The 23,508-nt window shown below is 41.8% G+C and overlaps 1 protein-coding gene across 8 annotated transcripts in view; it reads left to right on the forward strand.

Annotated features, from left to right (window-relative positions):
* setd5 (SET domain containing 5) overlaps positions 1-23,508 on the forward strand; it is a 211,297-nt gene that overhangs the window by 162,469 nt on the left and 25,320 nt on the right. For all 8 annotated transcript variants that reach the window (XM_073072849.1, XM_073072850.1, XM_073072843.1 and 5 more), the window contains 2 exons: positions 6,598-6,739; positions 9,230-9,480. In XM_073072849.1, coding sequence (XP_072928950.1) covers positions 6,598-6,739; positions 9,230-9,480 — 393 coding nt within the window. The remainder of the gene's footprint in view (positions 1-6,597; positions 6,740-9,229; positions 9,481-23,508) is intronic.

Below are 23,508 nucleotides of genomic sequence, written 5' to 3' on the forward strand. Positions count from 1 at the left end.
GAGAGCTTGTATGTCTGCCTGTATTATCCCCGATGAAATTCAACAAACTGAGAAGAAACTAAGCCATGACCAAATCCAATTAATCAAGCTAGATGAAACAATTAGTTCTTTTGAGAATGTCTGCTTGTATTGAAGAACCTCTCCCTTAATGTTCAAAAAACAAAAGAGTCGATTGTGGATTATAGGGAGAATGGAGACAGGCTCGCCCTGATCAACATCAATGGGACTATAGTTCCTCGGTATGCACATAACCGAAGATCTCATTTTGGCTGTGTGGCAAAAAAAGCACAACAGCATCTCTTCCACCTCAGGCAACTGAAGAAGTTTGGAATGAGCCCCCGAATCCTCAAGACCTTCTACAGGGGCACCATTGAGAGCATCCTGACTGACTGGTACGGGAACTGCACCAATCTTAATCGCTGGGCACTGCAGAGTGGTATGGACAGCCCAGCACATCTGTGGATGAGACACCCCCCCCCCCCCCCCCTCCATTGAGGACGTTTATTGCAGCAGGTGCGTAAAGAAGGCCTGGAAGATCATCAGGGACACCAGTTTCCCCAACCATAAACAGTTTCAGCTGTCTGGAAAATGGTACCGTAACATTAAAGTCAAGACCAATAGGTTACGGGACAGCTTCTTTCTACAAGCCATTATTCTTTTAAATTGACCTGTCTATACATTGCAACGGAGTTATTATGCAATGATTTTTACTCCCTTGTTGTGGGATGGATGTAAGATTAAAATAAATTCACCGTATAGTTGAGTATACAGTGGCATGCAAATGTTTGGGCACTCCTGGTCAAAATTTCTGTTATTGTGAATAGTTAAGTGAGTAGAAGATGAACTGATCTCCAAAAGTCATAAAGTTAAAGATGAAACATTCTTTTCAACATTTTAAGCAAGATTAGTGTATTATTTTTGTTTCGTACAATTTTAGAGTGGGGGAGAAAAAGGAAAGCAGCACCATGCAAAAGTTTGGGCACCCCAGGAGATTTGAGCTCTCAGATAACTTTTACCGAGGTCTCAGACCTTAATTAGCTTGTCAGGGCTATGGCTTGTTCACAGTCATCATTAGGAAAGGCCAGGTGATGCAAATTTCAAAGTTTTATAAATACCCTGACTCCTCAAACCTTGTCCCAACAGTCAGCAGCCATGGTCTCCTGTTAAGCAGCTGCCTAGCACTTTGAAAATTAAAATTAGTGATGCCCACAAAGCAGGAGAAGGCAATAAGAAGGTAGCCGTTTCCTCGGTTCGTAATGTAATTAAGAAATTGCAGTTAACAGGAACGGTGGAGGTTAAGTTGAGGTCTGGAAGACCAAGAAAACTTTCCAAGATAACTGCTCATAGGATTGCTAGAAAGGCAAATCAAAACCCCCGTTTGACTGCAAGAGACCTTCAGGATGATTTAGCAGACTCTGGAGTGGTGGTGCACTGTTTTACAGTGCAGCGGCACCTGCACAAATATGACCTTCATCGAAGAGTCATCAGAAGAAAACCTTTTCTGTGTCCTCACCACAAAATTCAATGTCAGAAGTTTGCAAAGGAACATCTAAACAAGCCTGATCCATTTTGGAAACAAGTCCTGTGAACTGATGAAGTTAAAATAGAACTTTCTGGCTACAATGAGCAACGGTATGTTTGGAGAAAAAAGGGTGCAGAATTTCATGAAAGGAACACCTCTCCAACTGTTAAGCACAGGGGTGGATCGATCATGCTTTGGGCTTGTGTTGCAGCCAGTGGCACGGGGAACATTTCACTGGTAGAAGGAAGAATGAATTCAGTTAAATACCAGCTAATTCTTGAAGCAAACATCACGCCATCTGTAAAAAAGCTGAAGATGAAAAGAGGATGGCTTCTACAACAGGATAATGATCCTAAACGCACCTCAAAATCCACAATGGACTACCTCAAGAGGCGCAAGCTGAAGGTTTTGCCCTGGCCTTCACAGTCCCCCGACCTAAACATCATTGAAAATCTGTGGTTAGACCTCAAAAGAGCAGTGCATGCAAGATGGCCCAAGAATCTCACAGAACTAGAAGCCTTTTGCAAGGAAGAATGGGCAAAAAATCCCCGAGACAAGAATTGAAAGACTCTTAGCTGGCTACAGAAAGCGTTTACAAGCTGTGATACTTACCAAAGTGGGTGTTACTAACTACTGACCATGCAGGGTGCCCAAACTTTTGCTTCGGGCCCTTTTCCTTTTTTGTTATTTTGAAACTGTAAAAGATGGAAATAAAAAAGTAATCTTGCTTAAAATATTAAAGAAATGTTTCATCTTTAACTTTATGCCTTTTGGAAATCAGGTCATCTTTTACTCACTTAGCTATTCACAGCAACAGTAAACTTTTGCCTGCCACTGTAGTGATCTTGCTTCAGACCTCTTTGCACGTCAGCAAAAACCTAAACTGGTTAGCTCCTTCCAGCAGACAACTGATTTGAACTAGGAAAGTAGGTTCACTCCAAACTCTTGAGGCATGATGTCCCATTTTGATTGCTAAAGTTGAATAAGATCTATACTTTGACTGTACCATTTTTGACTCAAATTCTGTGTTCTGCTACTTTAAATAAGCTTTTAGGTTGATAAAATTGAATCAAGCATTTTAACTTTTGAGGAATTAGGCAATTTAATTTATGTATTTCTGACTTTTTGAGAGATCTGATTTTTGTTTGTGTATGTGGCATCTGATCATAATGTTCGGAATGTGCAAACAATTACAAACCCAACTTCAAGAGGAGCATTGTTTTTTTTCTCTCCTCCCCTGCAGTAAGGATTTCCCACTAGATAGTGTACATAGGTTAATATTACTTTCTCTGATGCATTAAATTAACAGTTAATTTGGTGCAACACGCTGGAAATGCTGGAGGAACTCAGCAAGTTACGCAGCATCTATGCAAATGAATAAAGAGTCGACACTTCAGGCCAAGACTGCTTATCAAGACTCCTGATGAAGGATCACGGGCCAAAACATCGACTGTTTATTAATTTCTATAGATGCTACCTGACCTGCTGAGTACCTGCAGCATTTTGTGTGTGTGTGTGTTGCTCTAGATTTCCACAATCTGCGGAATCTCGTGTTCAACAGTTCATTTGATTCTGTTCTCCAGGTTCAAGGCTTAAAAGAACTTGATAATCTAATTTGTTAGTTTAGATCCCGATAATAGCAAAGTTTTGCTGTTAAATTTTAATCATGGGAGTTTTTCTCTTTAGTTTTTTGATATTGAATAATCATTATGCTCTGTGTTTAATCAAGTGATATAATGGATCATTTTAAGAAATCAATTTAGGAGTAGTTTTGTGAATATGATGAGGAATGAGATCCTAATGTTCTGTGGTCTATAATCTTGCACAATTGACTTTTTATTCCTTGAAGTTTTAAGATAAAGTGTGTAGTTGTGTCCTGAATCAATATGGCAGAGATTTGGAAATAATGAAGAAATATCTTACCTGAAAGATGAGAAAATCATAGATTTTTACTGCCATTTGGTATTACATATGTCATCTGTCAGTGTCACTTGCGTTTTTATCACATGACCATTCAGTCTGGAAAATTGTGTACTTGAATCTATTATGGTGTTGAAATAAAATATTTCTTTGGGGTGTACAAAAGATCCAAATTTATGATCCATATCTCTGAAATAAGTGGCTGTAGAATTAATGCAAGTATTGTGATACTAGTTCATACTAGATTCATTGTTCATACTGCTGAAGTCCAAAATTAGCTCATTACTGGTTGAAATCCAAAACTTTGCTATTATCAGGATCTAAAATTTGAGAATACACCCTATCCTCGTTATAATAGGGGGATACGATCCTCACAGTCGACACATAATGTGAATAATTATTTAAATAGAGAAAACAGGGATGCGTTCTGGAGGACTTCCTAAATATGTTTTAGCATTTTCGTACTAATACGACATAAAAGCAGTACCACAAGGCAACATTCGTATTATATTTCATCAATTTAAGGTAATATCCAACGTAATAAATCATAGAAAGTTAACATACTAGGTGTACAGTACTCACCAACAGTGGCAGGTGTGTTCACTCCAGGGGATGAGTGGTTGTTGCGGTGTTGGGCAGCTTTACATGGATGAAGTGGATGGTTGTGTGTCGACAGGATCATCAAGGACAGCAAGGGGTGAAGGAAGACTCACAGAACTCTCACAGACCTGACCTCTTTCCAGGATTCATCAATGTTGTTGATGGCATGTCTGATGTTGAAGGACTTCCACCATTCCCTCACCGTTGGTAAACTCCTGGGATTTTCAAAATCGTCTGTTGCTTGCAGCATCTGAGAGATAGTTCGTCGTAAAAAATACGCCTTGAATGTGAATATTACAGCTTGGTTGAGTGGTTGAATCAGTGATGTTGTGTTAGGTGGCAGGAAACGCACTGTTATGTTAGGATGAATGCTGTCCAAACAGAAGAACTTTAAAGGCAAGATTCTGTTCCCAGCAGTAGCGTTCAGCCTCAACAGCAAAATGATTAGCAAACCAATCTTCAAAGTGACCCGTGCTTTCTTGTTAGCTGCCCAGTGGACAGGAAGCATATTCTTACTCAAACCCTTAAGAGCACGGGGGTTTAATGAATGGTAAACTAAGAGAGGCTTCATCTTACAGTCTCCTTCGGCATTGGAACACATAAGCAAAGTCAATCTGTCCTTTGCTGCCTTGAAACCTGATGCAGTTTTTTCATCCTTATGTAAGTGCGTTCCGGCATATGCTTCCAAAAAAAGCCCAGTCTCATCTGACGCCGCCATTTATAATTTCCAACTTTTTTCCAAGTGTTGAACCGGTTTTCTGCCGCTTGTCCGATGGCCCAGGACTTGACATCGGATGCTTACTTTTACTTTTACTTTACTTTATTGTCACCAAACAATTGATACTAGAGCGTACAATCATCACAGCGATATTTGATTCTGTGCTTCGTGCTCTTTGAAGTACAAATCGAAGTAAATATAATAAAAATTTAAATTATAAATCATAATTAGAAAATAGAAAAGGGAAAGTAAGGTAGTGCAAGTCAGGTCTGGATATTTGGAAGATACGGCCCAGATTCGGGTCAGGATCCGTTCAGTAGTCTTATCACATTTGGAAAGGAGCTGTTCCCAAATCTGGCTGTATGAATCTTCAAGCTCCTGAACCTTCTCCCAGGGGGAAGAGGGACAAAAAGTGTGTTGGCTGGGTGGGTCATGTCCTTGATTATCCTGGCAGCACTGCTCCGACAGCGTGCGGTGTAAAGTGAGTCCAAGGATGGAAGATTGGTTTGTGTGGTGTGCTGGGCTATGTTCATGATCTTCTGCAGCTTCTTCTGGGCTTGGACAGGACAACTTCCATACCTGGTTGTGATGCACCCTAGAAGAATGCTTTCTACAGTGCATCTATAAAAATTAGTGAGGGTTTTAGGGGACAGGCCAAATTTCTTCAGCTTTCTTAGGAAGTAAAGGCGCTGGTGGGCCTTCTTGGCAGTGGACTGTGCTTGGTTAGACCAAGACAAGTAATTTGTGATATTCACCCCAAGGAACTTAAAGATTTTGACCTGTTCTACCTGCGCACCACTGATGTAGATGGGTTCGTGCGGTCCACTACTCCTTCTGAAGTCAACAACTAATTCCTTCGTCTTGCTGACGTTGAGGGATAGGTTATTGTCTTCGCATCATGCCGCCAGGTTCTTAATTTCCTCTCTGTACTCAGACTCATCATTACCCAAGATACTGCCTACAATTGTGGTGTCATCAGCAAACTTATATATTGAGTTGGATGGAAACTTGGCTACACAATCATGGGTGTACAGTGAGTACAGCAGGGGGCTGGGTACACAGCCTTGTGGGGCACCGGTGCTCAGAGTGATTGTAGAGGAGAGCTTGTCCCCTATTTTTACAGCCTGGGTCCTGTCTGTGAGGAAGCTGAAGATCCAGCTGCAGGTCTGAGTGCTAAGACCCAGGTTACGGAGCTTTGGAATCAGTTTATTTGGAATGATGGTATTAAAGGCAGAGCTGTAGTCAATAAAAAGGAGCCTTACATATGCGTCTTTATTCTCCAGGTGTTCTAAGGAGGAACGTAGTGCCGGAGAGATAGCATTTGCCGTTGACCTGTTGCTCTGGTAGGCGAATTGCAAAGTTCGAACAGCAAAAGTTTAAGAGCACAAGATCGCACATCCATATGTTGCCAAAACCAATGCGAGACTGGCCAGAGTGAGACTATGAGGCGTGCGCACGTGACTTGTATTGGCAGGAAAGTGGTGCTTCTCGTCCCAGCAGTGAGACTGTGAGGCGTGCGCACGTGACTTGTGTTGGCGGGAAAGCAGTGTTGCTCACATAACTGAGAGTTTTGGATGCTTATAAGGAGACGTTGGTAGAAGTAGGTTCCTTGCATAACTGTGAATCTGTACAGTCTGCAGATGCATATAACGAGGATAGGGTGTAGTACCTTTGTCCACGGTAGATTTTTGCCAGACATTACCATGTTCTTTTAAACTTATTGTAGTTCTCTACTGCATTTTCCTCAATTATCCTTCTTTCAAACAGATGGTAGATTGGTAAAAGTATGCAGAGTTGTGCTTGAACTATTTTGGATAATTAACTTGGTACTTTTCAGCGATGGATGAAACAGGCAATGGATGAGGCCATGGTGCAACTTCCCCTTACTCCAAATATAGGACAAGAGACATCACCCATATACCACAGTAATGACAACAACAATATGCCTGAAGTACTGAATGACTCCCATACCTCAACGGGTAAGTTTAAAAAGTAGTTTTGCATTCATTATTATACAGGCCATGTGGTTACCTACTGCTTATCTATTTTGAATTTACTATTTTCTTTTGATTCGGTCTTTTTAATCCTTATCCAGGGCATCTCATTCCTGTTTTTAATAAAATATATACAGTACTGTGCAAAAGTATTAGGCACATGTATAGCTGGGGTGCCTAAGGCTTTTGCACAATACTGTGTCAACGTGAAGCAGAGAGTGAGTTTGTATATCTGGTGGGAGAAAAGGATGTTCAGAATGGCAAGGGTGGAATGCTGCCAGAGGGGTATGGGACAGCTGGAAGAGAAATGGGCTGAGGGTTGACATGGGTGCAGATACACCCGGCCCTAAGACACCAGGAAAGTTATTCCAAACAATTGGTTTATTGATCATTACAGAAAGTGTTCTGGTGCTTCCCGCTCCCTTCTCCTTTTCCCAACCATGATTCCCCTCTCCCTGCCTCCTTCCCACCATCACTCCACAGTGGAAATTCACGTCAGAATCAGGTTTACCATCACTCATATATGGCATGAGTTTTCTCTCTGCTGCAGTAGCAGCAGTACAGATTGTACAGTGCAAAAGTCTTGGGCTCAATAGCTATATAAGTCTTTGTATCCAAGACTTTTGCAAAGTTCTGTATCTTCAGCATTCCGTGGGTCCAACTCAAAATTTTGCTCAGTGTCATCAAACTTTGTTTCGCCAGTTTCCATTCCCAAACTCTATCCTCAGTTCCTCCTATACCTGTCTCATTTTCCACTCTATAGTAAATTAATGATTTTCTTAAAGCTTGTTTATATTGTGATCACTTTTTTTTAGATGTTCATCATGTCCAGCCTGTCATCTTTTGCTTTATTTCCTAAAGCAGTATGTTAATGGGATTCCTTTATAAATGGTTAACAAAAGATCTTGTAAGCATTGTAATCACTTCATCTGTCTCTTCTTTCTCATTTTCTCCTCATTAGTTGAGAAACCAATATACGCTGAGTGGCCACTTTATTAGGTACACCTGTACAGCTACTTGTGCAATGCAATACTTAATCTGCTAATCGTGTGGCAGCAACTCTGTGCATAAAGGCATGCAGACATGGTCAAGATGTTCAGACCAAACATTAGACAGGGATAGAAATGTGATCCAAGTGATTTTGACAATGGAATGTTAGTTGATGTCAGAAGGGGTGATTTGAGTGCTGATCTCCTGGGGTTTTCAGCACAGTAGTCTCTAGAGTTTACAGAGAATGGTGAAAGAAACTTAAAAACATCCAGTGAGTGGCAGATCTGTGAAAGAAAACACCTTTATAGTGAGAAAGGTCAGAGGAGATTGGCCAGACTAGCTTAAGATGACATAAAGGTGACAATAATTCAAATAACCACATATTGCAATAGTGGTATATTGAAGAATATCTGACTGCACAACACATTGAACTTTGAAGTGGATGAGCTACAGCAGCAGAAGCCTACACTGGGTTCCTTGCCTATACCTAATAAAGTGGCCATTGAGTGTATGTTGTGATGGAGAAGGCAATTTAGCCTATGCGCTCTAAGCACAATAATTCCACTATTTTTCCTGTGACTCTGCAACTTGCTCCTCCTTGCATATCCATCAACTTCCCTGTGATTCTTTTGTCATTTACCTAAGCCAGGGATAATGTATTGTACATAACATCATTGGGATGAGGTGAGAAACTGGAGCACCTTGTAAAAGCCCATGCTGTCACAATTAGAACATGAAAACTCTAAGCAAATGGGGTATGAGGACAAGATCGAACATGCATTGCTGGAATAAAACAGGAATGTAATTTCCTATGGCACTTTTATTTTTATTCATTTTGTATATTTCTTTATTTTTTTATTCATTTTGTATATTTCTTCCTCCATTTCATATTCTGTTGATACTGTATGTACTGCAGAAAGTTTCTTCTAGTGAGAACAAGTGGAATCTGGTTGGCATTGTCCTCTCTTGCTATTTTCATTGTTTGATGTGCACAGTTACTCTTGTACCTTTCATCCTTACTGAAATGTTCTGACTGTAATTTTTATTTCATTATAATGGATTATTGCTGTTAGCATATCCACTGCTAACTTCAGAAAATACATAGATCCAATCTGTTTAGAGTCAAATGAGCTTTGTTGCATTTACTAAATATTAGTTTATTCAACACACTGCTATTTAAAAAGAAATATTTCTGAAAACTATTGAGGTTAAGATTGTAAGTTCCAGTCCTGGTCAGAATTAGATGCTTAGATGTTCAGTTATTCTAAATGAGGAGTGAACATGTTAATCTGCATTTGTGATATTTTGATAAGAACATATTAAATTTTTATGAAAATGACTCAAAACAAATGGAAGATCTGAAAACAGGTGGAAAAAGCAGCTGTGCAGGAAACATTCATGTATTCATTATGCCCAGCATCTTGTCTAAAGTGTAGATGTGTGCGCTCTCTAATGGCTGTTGGATAATTTTTTTCTGTTTTGTAGAGTTGATTGCACCTCTGAAAAAACGAAAGACTCGGTATCTGTCAGACGTGAGTTTGAGTGATTTGACAGGACCTTGCAGTCCACTGTCAGCACCAGCATCTGTCACGGACACGGTCATGTCAAGTCCGACGATAATGATGCCTTGCACCTTGTTTCCAGGAGAAGAGGATAAGAAAAATGGATATAATACGGTTTATTCTCCCCTTCATTCCCTTGCTGCTAGCCGATGTAATACTCCACTACAATTTGAGGTAAATGAATCACCAACAAACAGGGTGACATTTTCACTAATGAAGCATATTAATCTTTTGTGTTTTTTTCTCAATAAATAAAACTGTTCCAAAAGTGTTTTTTGTAGAAAAAATAGTTTTGCTTTAATTTGGATACGAATGGGCTAAATTTTATGCCAACTGACCAAAAGTACACTGCAGTGATTCATTATGATACCAACAGTATTTGCCTCTTCACAGTCTAAATGCATGTGATGTTGAGATTTTTATCAGCAGCAGGATTGGACAGTAGATTTCATACTACTTGTTAATTTCCTGGTGTGTTTACATAAGCTTTTAGGTCTTTAAAAATAGGTCTGTAAATATAGACTTGAGATAGAAATCAGAGAATGATCATCTCATTGTGTAAACTTTTAAAAATAACTGATGTATTTCAGATATGCATCCTTCTGAATTCTGGTGCCCATGTTTCATCTTTCAGAATTCAGTTTTGTCAGGTAATACTGAACAAGTGATATAATTTCCAGGCCCCATTTTAACTGTTAATTTAAAAATGTTAATATTTGATATAACCAGGGAGGACATACCATTTTTGTATGTAATTGGAATAGTTCTTCCCAGTGGTTACGATGGAAAGCTTGTGGCAACCCACTTTCTACACAGGTGAACCGGCTCACAAAATGGCGCTCGCATTGGCAGAGAGGCCAGCCCCAAGATGGCGCTGGGCCGCCGCCTTCACCAGCAAGGGGAGAAAGCCTGCACGCGGGAATGGACTTTTGTAATGCACCTCTAATGTCATTTCCGCCCGGAGAGGGCGGGAACGGAACTGCGTAAAAGTCAGTGCCGCGAAGTTTGAATAAACTAGTCTGGAGTGCAACTCACAGACTGCGTGTCGTTATTTCTAGCTCTGTGTAGCACATCGCTGCATTGGTGACCCCGACGGTCCAAACGGGACTTGGACCAAAGATAATTGACTCTTCATCTGTTCATGTTCATGCAGTTTCGCTAAAACTGCCAACTTTCTGGACGCTGCAACCACGCGTGTGGTTTGACCAAGCAGAAGCCCAGTTCCAGATTCAGCAGATATCTTCTGATTACACGCATTACTATTACGTGGTGAGCGCCCTTGACCAGGAGACGGCCGCCCAGGTTGAGGATTTCATACAGTCATCCCCGGAAGAAGGCAAATATGCAGCATTCAAAGCGCTGCTCATTGGGACCTTTGGCCTCTCACGGTGTGAGCGAGGTGCCCGCCTGCTTCACCTGGACAGTTTGGGAGACAGACTGCCGTCAGCATTGATGAACGAGATGCTGTCCCTGGCTGACGGACACAAGCCCTGCCTCATGTTTGAGCAAGCGTTCCTAGAGCGACTGCCCGAGGACATACATCTGCTACTGGCCGACGCAGATTTCAGTGACCCCTGGAAGGTGGTGGCCCGGGCAGACGTGCTGTGGAAAGCCAAGAGGGAGAGTGGGGCATCCATCGGACAGATTACCAAGCCACGCGCCCAACAGCAGACCAGACCAGGCCCGACAACGGAGCACACACAGCCCAGAGGCAGGAGTGAGGAGACCAGTGAACAGTGGTGTTTCTACCACCAGCGGTGGGGCACAGGGGCAAGTTCCCGGGAAACGCCAGGGCCAACCGCCGCTAATGGCTGTGATGGCTAGCCACCAGGACAGCCTCTTGTACATCTGGGACAAACAGTCAGGACGCCACTTCTTGATCAACACTGGCGCAGAAATCAGTGGGTATGACACCCGCAACAGGTAGCCAGGACCCACCCTGAGGGCCGCAAACGGCAGCACAATATGGACCTATGGTGCTCGCACAGTGCAGCCGGTTCACGTGGGACTTCACACTAGCTGCTGTGGCCCAACCACTCCTGGGAGTGGACTTCTTGCGAGCTCACAGCCAGCTGTTCGACTGGCAAGGGAAAAGACTGGTACATGCCGAGACTTTCCAGACGTTCTCCCTGGGTGAAGCCAAGTTGCCAGCCCCACACCTGGACTCCACCATGCTGTCTGACAACGAATTCACCAGAATCCTGGTGGACTTTCCATCAGTTCTGGCACCGCAGTTCACGGCAGCCATGCCCAGACACAGAGTACAGCACCACATTCCGACCCAGGGACCACCCCTCCACGCCCGCGCACGAAGGCTCCCCCCGGAAAAGCTCCGCCTGGTGAAGGAGGAGTTCAAGAGGATGGAGGAATTGGGCATCATACGGCGGTCCGACAGCCCATGGGCCTCCCCTCTGCACATGGTGCCCAAAGCAGCCGGGGGCTGGAGACCATGCGGCGACTACTGCAGACTGAACGAGGCTACAACTCCAGACCGCTACCCCATGCCGCACATACAGGACTTTGCAGCAAACCTGCACGGGGCAAGCATCTTTTCCAAAGTAGACCTCGTCCAGGGATACCATCAAATCTTGGTACACCCTGAAGACATCCCCAAAACAGCACTCATCACCCTGTTCGGCCTGTTCAAATTCCTCCGAATGCCGTTTGGCTTGAAGAATGCCGCACAGACATTCCAGCAGCTAATGAATGTGGTGGGACGCGACCTGGACTTTGCGTTCATCTATTTGGACAACATTCTCATAGCCAGCAGTAGTCATCAGGAGCATCTGTTCCACCTCCGCCAGCTCTACTCCCGCCTGAGTGATTTCGGCCTCATGATCAACCCGGCCAAATGCCAGTTCGGACTCGACACCATCGACTTCCTGGGCCACAGGATTATCAAAGACAGGGCAACACCTCTGCCCGTCAAAGTAGACATGATCCGTCACTTTGCCCAGCCCAACACAGTCAAAGACCTTCAGGGGTTCGTTGGTATGGTGAACTTCTACCACAGCTTCCTCCCCTCAGCAGCCCGTATCATGCACCCTTTGTTCACCTTGATGTCGGGTAAAGGCAAGGACATTACTTGGAACGAAGAGGCCGCAGCCGCTTTCGTTAAAGCCAAGGAAGCCTTGGCAGACGCCGCGATGCTGGTGCACCCCAGAACGGGCATTGCAACTGCCCTCACAGTGGGCGCATCCAACACAGCAGTCGGTGGGGTGCTGAAGCAGCTCATCGAGGGGTGCTGGCAACCCTTGGTGTTCTTCAGCAAGCACCTACGTCCACCCGAACTCAAGTACAGTGCCTTTGACCAGGAGCTATTGGCACTGTATCTGGCAATCCGGCATTTCAGGTACTTCTTAGAAGACAGGCCGTTCACCACGTTCATGGACCACAAACCATTGACCTTCACGTTCATGAATGTGTCCGATCCCTGGTCGGTCCGCCAGCAGCGACATCTGCCCCACATCTCCGAGTACACGACGGACAGCCAGCATGTCTCGGAAAAGGACAATGTTGTGGCGGACGCACTCTCCAGACCAGCTGTCCAGGCCCTGTCCCTGACTATGCAGCATTGGCGGAGGCTTAGCAGGCAGGCAACGAGATGCTCGGCTACAGTCAAATCAAGTCGTCAACTTTAATTGTCATTTCGACCATAACTGCTGGTACAGTGCATAATTAGACTGAACACAGAGAAAGCTATACTAGACTACAGACCTACACTGGTCTGCATAAAGTGCACAAAAACAGTGTAGCCATTACAATAAATAATAAACAGGACAGTAGGGACAGGACCGCAGTCTTGGGTTTGCAGCTGCAAGACTTCCTTGTAGGCCCAGGTGAGAGGACCCTCCTGTGTGACATGACTACCAGCCAACCTTGCCCCATCGTCCTGGCAGCCTGGTGGCGGCGAGTTTTCGACTTCATACACGGCTTGGCGCGCCCATCTATCAAGGCAACTGTCCAGATGGTCTCCAACAAGTTTGTGTGGCACGGACTTCGCAAACAAGTCAGCGAATGGGCCAAAACGTGCATACAGTGCCAAACAGCCAAGGTGCAGCGGCACACCAAAGCCCCGCCGTAGCAGTTTGAACCCACCCGCCAGAGTTTCAACCATGTTCATGTAGATATCGTGGGGCTCCTGCCAGTGTCGTGAGGAGCGCGGTACCTCCTAGCTATGGTAGACCAGTTCATGAGATGGCCAGAGGTGGTCCCGCTCACCGACACCGCCGCCGATTCCTGCGCCCAAGCGCTGATTGCAACCTGGGTAGCATGCTTCGGGATACTGGCCCACATTACCTCTGACAGAGGCACCCAGTTCACCTCCAGCCTGTTGGGAACACAGCTACACCACACAACTGCCTACCACCCACAGTCAAACGGACTAGTGGAGCGTTTCCACCGTCACTTGGTCGGCTCTTATGGCCCGCCTGAAAGGACCTAACTGGGTGGACGAGCTTCCCTGGGTCCTGCTTGGAATTCGCACAGCGCCCAAAGAGGATCTGCACAACTCGTTGGCCGAGCTGGTGCCCCTGGTTGTCCCAGAAGAGTTCATACCAGCCCCAAGGGGGCAAGAGGAAGAACCCGCAGCTGTCCTGGGCAGACTATGCGAAAGGCTCGGCAACCTGGCCCCCATATTGACTTCACAGCACAGACAGATCCTGACCTGCAGAACTGTAAGTTTGTATTTGTACGAAGGGGCGCACACCAGGCACCGCTACAGTGGCCTTTCGAGGAGCAGTTCAAGGTGATCAGGGACAACGGGTCCACGTACGTTCTGGACAATGGGGGGAAAGAGGAGGTTTTCACGGTGGACCATCTCAAACCGGCCATGTGGTCTTGGCGTAGCCGGTCGAGGTTCAGGCACCGCAGCGCAGAGGCAGATCGCCCCAACAGAGACTGATCCAGACTTTGGACATTGGGGGGTGTATTGCCGGTTCTGTTTGCGGGGGGGGGGGGGGGGTATGTTGCGACCCACTTTCTACGCAGGCGAACCTGCTCACAAAATGGCGTGCGCGTCGGCAGTGAGGCTAGCCCCAAAATGGCATTGGGCCTTCTTCACCAGCAAGGGGAGAAAGCCCAAGCACGGGAAGAGACTTTTGTAATGCACCTCTGACATCATTTCCGCCCGGAAGGGCGGCAACGGAACTGCGTAAAAGCCAGTGCTGCGAAGTTTGTATAAACTAGTCTGGAGTGCAACTCACAGACTGCGTGTCATTATTTCTAGCTCTGTGTAGCACATCACTACAAGCTATTATTTTACATAACAGCAATCTCAGTCTTAAAACAATAATGAAATAAATGCCTCTAGCAACAGTATGGTTTATAGAAATAGTAATTTGGATAAATCTGATTAAAGTTACAAATTTGTTCGGTTAAAAATTGAATTTAACCTACCGTAGATTCCGGACTACAGAGCGCACCTGATTAAAAGCCGCTGGCTCTAATTTTAGAAATAAAATCAATTTTTTAATTGTAAAGGCCGCACCGGATTTTCGGCCGCAGGTGTCCCACGTTGTAATATGAGATATTTACACAGAAAGATATTACACGTGAGGATTTTTTAACTTTTAATTAAATCCATATGGTAACAAAAACAAATACATATTGCAAATGCTTTTTTTCGAACCGTGCCCGTAACGCGGCTACTTTTAAATATACGTTGCGTATACTTTTTTACTGAACAACATTCCAATATCTCCTAACGACTGGTAAAAAATATATATACTGCAGCCTACCAGGAAAAGTTATTGATCTCCTTTAACTTAAAAGCAGCGTTTCGCTCGGGTCTAATGCCGCTCCGCCGCTCGACCCCCTCCTTTCCGTTTATCGCAAATGGCATTTTTCCCACAAGACACCGCGAAACCGGGTGTGACGTCATAGCATCCCGCGATGTAGTACAGAAAACAAATATAGTTAAAACTCTTCTAACTTTAACTAGAAAATGAATTACTAAGCGAAAATATTATAAACTAAATAACTGCCATAAGGCAGCACAATGCTTCGAGTGTTTTCCATGTTGATGAGGGTGAGTACAAATGACTGATTTACAATAATTTAATTGTGAAAGTGCGCTTGATTTATCGTACAATTTCATTGGACCTCTGTGAACTACTCATCAATTTTATTGGTCTACTGTTACGAGGCAAAATGTTTACGAGGCGGCATGAAAAAAAACCATGTATTAGCCGCTCCGTATTAAAGGCCGCAAAGTTCAAAGCTGTTCAAAATGTGGGAAAAAAGTAGCGGCTTAAAATCCGGAATCTACGGTATTTTTTTCATTGATTATACAAAATAGTATTTAGTGGAACTGTAGATGTGGCACTCTTGAACCCACCTTGCATTTAAGTAGCCAAAACTATACTGTATCCTGTGAGCATTTGCATTTATCTCTCACAATATGATATTTTTTCATTGCTTATACAAAACAGCTTACAAATCAGTCTACACAAGAGTTTCTGCAGATGCTAGAAATCCAGAACAACACAGACAAAATGCTAAAAATGCATTTTTGTTTGTTACTAATCAGTCTGCTAATCTGTAGTTGAGACACTACAGTTTTAAGGAGGCTTTGGCAGAGTTAGGATGGAATTGGATGATTGCAGTCTCCTTTTGTCATGGAAACATTGCCAATAGTATAAAGAAGTAATTAAAATAAGAGAATGGGAGAAAGTCATGATTTTTTTTCAGTGTACATTGTCATATCATGAAAATATAACTATTATAAAAATATAACCATTGGAACAGTTTTATAACACTTTAATGTGAACAAGCATGTCCAAGAAGTGTTTAAAGTGCAAGGTGGCAGAAAGTGTACTTCTCAAAGCTTTTAATATACTGTAGTAAAGCTTTTAGTAGTTTTATATTTGTACATAAATTTGTTGTCTCATAATAAATAAACAGCAGGAATTTTTTTCCCTCTTCACTTGGTGAATAGTTGGTTCAAATCAATCCTGCTCCAAACTGTCAGTGTTTCTGAAAATGTATGGGATTAAAAAAAGGTAATGTCGAAACCTGTTGAGATTTTCTGTAACATGTTTCAAGGCCTTTTTCTAAAAAAACTATTAACTGCTAATCCAATAGAATCATCTATTCAACATCTGGCATTTTCTCCACTACTTTCTCACTAATGAAAAGTACTAATTTGTTGCTTACAAGAGAGAAGGTGCTTAAAAAGCTGCAAGACCTAAAGGTACATAAGTGACCGTGCATTTTCCAACTTTGCATTTCATTTGCCACTTTCTTGCCCATTCTCCTAAGTCCTTCTGCATCTTACCTGTTTCCTCAACACTACTTGCCCCTCCACCAATCTTGGCATCATAGAAACATAGAAAACATACAGCACAGTACAGGCCCTTTGGCCCATAAAGCTGCGCTGAACATGTCCCTACTTTAGAACTACCTAGGCTTTACCCATCGCCCTCTATTTTTCTAAGGTCCATGTAGCCATCCATGAGTCTCTTAAAAGACCCTATCATTTCCGCCTCCACCACCGCTGCCGGCAGCCCATTCCACTCACTACTCTGCATAATAAAACTTACCTGCAAACTTGGCAACTAAGCCATCTATTCCATCACCTGTATCATTTATATATAGCATAAAAAGAAGTGGTCCCAACACCGCCCCCTGCAGAACACCAGTAGTCACTGGCAGCCAACCAGAACAGGATCCTTTTATTCTGCCTTCTACCAATCAGCCAATGCTGAACCATGTTAGTAACTTTCCTGTGATACCATGGGCTCTTAAATTGGTAAGCAGCTTTGTCAAAGGCCTTCTGAAAGTCTAAATATACAACATTACTGCATCCCCTTTATCTATCCTACTGTAAACTCAAAGAATTCCAACAGATTCGTCAGGCAGGATTTTCCCTGAAGGAAACCATGCTGACTTTGTCCTATTTTGTCCTGTGTCACCAAGTACTCCATCACCTCATCCTTAACAATTGACTCTAACATCTTCCCAACCACTGAGGTCAGGTTAATTGTTCTATAATTTCCTTTCTGCTGTCTTCCTCCTTTCTTAAAGAGTGGAGTGACATTTGCAATTTTCCAGTCCTCTGGCACCATGCCAGAGTCCAATGATTTTTGAAAGATTATTTTTAATGTCACCACAATCTCTAATGCTACCTCTTTCAGAACCCTAGGGTGCAGTTCATCTGGTCCGGGTGACTTGTGTACCTTTAGGTCATTAAGCTTTTTGAGCACCTTCTGTCTTGTAACAGTAACTGCACCCACTTCACTTCCTTCACACACTACTAGTGTCCTCCATAGTGAAGACTGATCGAAAATACTCATTTAGTTCATCAGCCATTTCCTTGTCCCCCGTTATTTTTTCTCCTGTCTCATTTTTTAGTGGTCCTATATCCACTCTCATTTCTTTTATTTTTAATATACTTGAATAAACCTTTACTATCCACTTTGATATTATTTGCTAGCTTGCTTTTATATTTCATCTTTTCCCTTCTAATGATTTTTTTAGTTGCTCTCCGAGGTTTTTAAACTTCCTAATCCTCTATCTTCCCACTAATTTTTGCTTTGTATGCCCTTCCTTTTGCTTTTACATTAGCTTTGACTTCCCTTGTCAACCATGGCTGTACTATTTTACCATTTGAGTATTTCTTCATTTTTGGAATACTCATGTCATGCACCTTCCTCATTTTTCCCAGGAACGCACACCATTGCTGCTCTGCTGACATCCCTTCCAACTTACTTTGGACAACTCCTCTCTCATGCCACTGTAATATCCCGTACTCCACTGAAATACTGCTACATCAGTCTTTACTTTCTCCCTGTCAAATTTCAAGTTGAATTCAATTATATTGTGATCACTGGTTCCTAAAGGTTCTTTTACCTTGAACTCCCTAATCACCTCCAGTTACATAACACCAAATCCAGTATAGCTGATCCTAGAAGGCTCAATGACACACTGCTCTAAAAAGCTATTTCTTGGGCATTCAACAAACCCACTCTCTTGTGATCCATTACCAACCTGATTTTCCCAATCGACCTGTATGTTAAAATCTCTCTTGACTACCATTAACATTGCTCTTTTGACTCACCTTTTCTCTTTCCTGTTGTAACCTGTGGTCTGCCTCCCAGCAACTCTTGGGAGGCCTGTATTATAACTGCCATCAACTTCCTTTTACCCTTGCAGCTTCTTAACTCAACCCACAAGGATTCAACATCTTCAAATCCTGTCACATCTCTCTACTGATTTGATGCCATTCTTTACCAGTAGAGCCACACCACCCCCTCTGCCTACCTTCCTATCCCTCCGATATAATGTGTAATTCAGCTCCCAATTACAGCCATCCTTCAGCCACGATTCAGTGATGGCCACATCATACCTGGCCATCTGTAATATTGCAACAAGATCATTCACCTTATTTCTTATACACCGCACTTTTAGATACAACACTTATATTTGCTATCCTTTCTGATTCTGCATCCCTAATGATTTGATGCTTAGCCTGTTGGCTGCAACTACGTCCCATCACCTGCCTGCCCTTCCTGACAATCTGACTGCATGCTACCTTTACTTTTTTACCATCTGTCCTATCCTGATTCCCTTCACTCCAGTTCCCACCACCCTGCCAAATTAGTTTAAACCCTCCCCAACAGCTCTAACAGACCTGCCCGCGAGAATATTGGGCCCCCTCGGGTTCAGGTGCAAATGGAATAAGAACAGTGGTACTCTTAAAACCTCCTTGTACTTAAGTAGCAAAAGCTGTGTGTTGTGAATATTACCATTTATCTCTTACATTATGATATTGCTAACTAAGTGGTATGTTACTACTTTCTACTGTGTTTATTACTCTTTTGCTTCACACACCGTGATTTTTGCAGACATACAAGAAATGAAAATTGAAGATGCTTGCAAATCAGCTGCCAAACCATGTTTGCTGATTTAGTTATCTAACCTTTCAATTTTCTCCCTATTTTCAGCCCTGACATAACATAGTTTCTCACACTATTCTGCCAACCTTCTGCCTTTCCTAATTTTAGGAGGGGCATAAAGAGATCTGGTTGACTGATTAGTTTACTTCAATGTTTCCATTTGAGACAAACTTAATTTGATGCCTTCCTGGTTGATAGGTGAAGATATGGGATGTGCATGCAATTTTAGAGGTGTGAGTCCACATTATCATCTTTGCTGTTCCTTCAAATCACAAGATGATCAATTGAAAGGTCTTTCAATTTGGTATACATGTTGATTCCATAAGCTTATGATTTGCATATCTAAAAGTTTACGAACCATGCTCTCTCTTTGCATTCTTTTAAGTCACTTTTGGCACACTACAAACCATTTTATATCTTCCCACTAGAATTGTTTTGGTATTGTTTGCATTTTCTAAAACCACGCTAAAAATGCTGTTTGTAAAATTAACTGGAAATTAGATGTACAATATATTGCTAAATTTTGCTTTTGATCCTTATTGTCACATGTACAAGATGCAACAATCAGCTTACTTTGCATACTCTTCATACAGATCAATTAATTACACTGTGTATTGAGGTAGAACAAGGTAAACGATAACAATGCAGAATAAAGTATAAAAGCTACAGAGAAAGTGCAGTGCAGGTGAACAATAAATTGTAAGATCATAATAAGGTAGATTGTGAGGTCAAGAGTCCGTATTTTTGAGAATGGTGGTACATGTTCGTATCTTCTGCCTGATGGAAAAGGGGAAAAGAGAGACTGTCCGATGTAGGTGTGTCTTTGGTTATGCTGACTGCTTTACTGTGGTAGTAAAAAGTGTAAGCAGAGTACATACAGGAGCATTGGTGATGTGCTGAGCTGTGTCCACAACTGTCTGCAGTCATTTGTGGTCGTGTAGAGCAGACTGTAGTGCATCTGCAACTACTTTGCAAAACAGACCAAAAAACCTGGCATTAAATGTTATTTCCTGATGTCAAGGACTGTGAACTGTGGACAAATAAATTCTGATTTCATAGTAGCTTCCAATTGAAGCTTGAGGGCTGATCCCAACCTGTCCTGTTGAGCTTGAAATAGGCAGTTAATCCATTTTCTCCCTTTCATCTCTTGAAGTTATAGATCCCTTGCTGCACTATATGTTTATTTATGCCTGGAGCCTGTTATTGATAACCTGACAGTAGGTATTTCAGCGAAATATAATTTTTTTCCAGTTCAGCAACAACACAATATTTCCAGAGATTATCACTAATAGCAATCACAAAAGGGTCTAGGAGACTTTCGCATCAAATTGGGCTCAAAATAACTGAGCTGTGCTCTGAATTAGCCCATTGAAAGCTACAACGAGACTTTTTTTTCTAAACACTTTCAAGTTGGGATTCCTTGCTCTCACTGGGATGAACACTGTTAGTGCACAAAATCCTACTGTTAAGTCTCAGTTTGTTTATTGGATCATCAATGAAGTAGAACAGTTCTGCTCAGCAAGAGATAAGCGGCAAGATTCCCCACTTTTTGTAACTATACAATAAGCCATGAGACCAGCAACAACACAGTATTTCCAGAATACCATATGATTTCATACAGGAGTAACTACTGGATTGAATGGAAGTGTACCACAGAAATCACTGTATTAATGACATCAAATTTATTTTGAAATCTGAAACAACATATGACAGGTTGTGGAAATGTGAGATAAAACAGAAAATTCAAGGAATTTTTCAACAGATTAGATAGCATCTGTAGAATTAAAGAGTTGTGTTTTGAGTTATTGTAAGATTTAACGCACAGATAATTTTTTGTTTTAATGCTGAATTGTTGTAGTGAAAGATACTGTTAATGTACTCTGTTAGATCCAATTCTGTGTAAAATTTCATTCATTGCTACTGACCACCCACATGCCTCAATCTTATTAGATATGTGAAAAAAATTGTCTCAGTTATGATCCTAATTGATACTTGAGAAATGTGGACAAAGGTTTTTTTTAAAGTATTCCATTCTTAATTTTTGGGACAGTTGCAGCCTTGTTAACACTAATCTGAAGGATCTACTGTATTCATTACCTAATGTCTTCATTACATAATGTTCTCTTTTTAAACAGCTTGCGAAGAGAGGAAGAACTGCAAGTTGATGTACTCCCTTTTTTTTAGGAATTCTAAAGCAAAGCTAATGTATTCATTTCCCTGCTAATGGTTTGTTATTTCTATCCAGTCAAATTTGTCCATTTGTGTTGAAGTGGTGTCTGGCAAGAATCAACTGGAATAATTTTCCTTTGGCTCCTGACTTCGGATAGGATAGTTGCATCTTACAATTAACCAATATTATTTTCATGATCATACATGCAACTGTATGCTATATTTGGACATGATATATTAACTAGTATTTATTTCAAAGGTAAATCCTTACTTTTGGATGATCTTTAGGTATTAAAAATTACCCCTTGCAATGTGTGCTCTTAGTATTTCATAAGAGCAAAGCACAATAGGTTTAGTTCGCCCTATATTTTTACAACATGAAGGTTTATGGGCCAATTTAATTTGTATTATTAGTTGTTTACATCAGTCTTCACTTTTAAAATACTATTTTGTAAATGTTTTAGATCATAGTGGAAATAAAACCTAAATAACCTACTGAGCTATGTTTTGTATTATATGTTGGTGTTTATGTTGAATTGTGCCATCACCCTCTTTGTTCTGCAGGTTACATGTGGAAAAAGCTGAAACAAAGTGTACAGATCTGAGGTATACTGACAGAATAGAGTTCAGTTTCTGCCAGATTTTTAGAGTGGTGAACTGATTAAGTTCTTTGAGGAAAAAATACAATGTTCCCTTTTATCCAAAACCATTTCAAGTTCACTATGAGTAAGGATCAAAGGAAATATTATTTTCCTAAGCTCCATCTCCTTAAATGCATTGTCTCAGAGCTTATCTAGATACTGATATTTTGTAGCCGTCGTCTTTGCAATATTGCTCTTGCAATTTCATTTGTTACTAATTTATTGCCTCTACAAATATTATGAATATCAATCTGAACTACCGTAGTTGTGGATGAATGAAGAACATGTTGGTTCTTACTGGAGAACATTTCAGATTATTTGGTAAATGCATCCCAGTGTGAGTCAACCCTATCATACTGCAGATAACTATAAAGAACTATATTATTGATAACCTTAATACATGATATTTCACAGAATCATTTTAATTGCCTTAGTTTCAAAACCGAGGAGCATTTTGGAGCCAGTTTCCTGAGAGAAATTCTTGACAGCCTAAGAACACAAGGCTTTAATCTTGCAATTGTGCACATCCAGCTTCTGACATGCTTGCCACAGCAGACTCTATGGAGTCTAAACATTGACATGTTGCCCTTTTTAATCTTCTAATGCTTCTTCATAGATTAAGAAACATTTCAGATTAGTTTTGCATTGTCATTTTATTTTAATAAACCCTAACATTAAGCCACAGGTTATTGTTTTATTCTTGTTGTGCTTTGGTTTACAAACAAACAGTGGAAAAAAGGATTTTTGAATATGAATGTAAAGGGATAAAGATGAATTGGCACCTTCCTATAGTAACCCAATGAACAGGACAGATCTGGCAGAGATTGTCAGTATTGGTTTAGTTTTCTATGTGCCGAAGGGCCCATTCTGTGCTTCACTGTTATGTGTTGCCGTTTTTGCTAATTGTGGCACAGTTGTGTAACACTTTACAAGGCCAGCGATTGGGCTTCAATTCCCAGTGCTGTCTAAGAAGTTTGTATGTTCTCCCTGTGACTGCGTGAGTTTCCTCTGGGTGCTCCAGTCTTCTCCCCCATTCCAAAGACTTATGAATTAGGGTTAGTAAGTTGTGGGCAAGCTGTGTTGGCACCAGAAGCATTGCAACACTTGGCACCCCCAGCGCATCTCGGACTATGTTGGTGTTGATGCAAATGATGCATTTCACTGTATGGTTCGATGTTTCAATGTACTTATGACAAATAAAGCTAATCTTTTTCTTTGAATTACCCTTAATTTTGGGGGTTTTATTTTTCAGTCAGTGTCAAATTTCATCTTTGAAATCCATTGTTTTTGTGTTTGATGCTCTGTTACTCAGCTCTTACACTCTTATGGCATTGTAGCAAGTTGCTGTTTTCACGCCTTATCTAGAAGGCCCTGGATCTGTCAAATATTGTGTGATACTGCATAGAGTGCAGAGCAAAGCATTCCAGCTTTTTAATGCCAGTCCATTTTTTTGTAATTTTAGTTTATTTATGTAGCTTTTAGTAAATGTTTCATTT

The sequence above is a fragment of the Hemitrygon akajei genome, chromosome 19 (genome assembly GCF_048418815.1).
Source record: "Hemitrygon akajei chromosome 19, sHemAka1.3, whole genome shotgun sequence".
NCBI classification, from domain to species: domain Eukaryota; kingdom Metazoa; phylum Chordata; class Chondrichthyes; order Myliobatiformes; family Dasyatidae; genus Hemitrygon; species Hemitrygon akajei.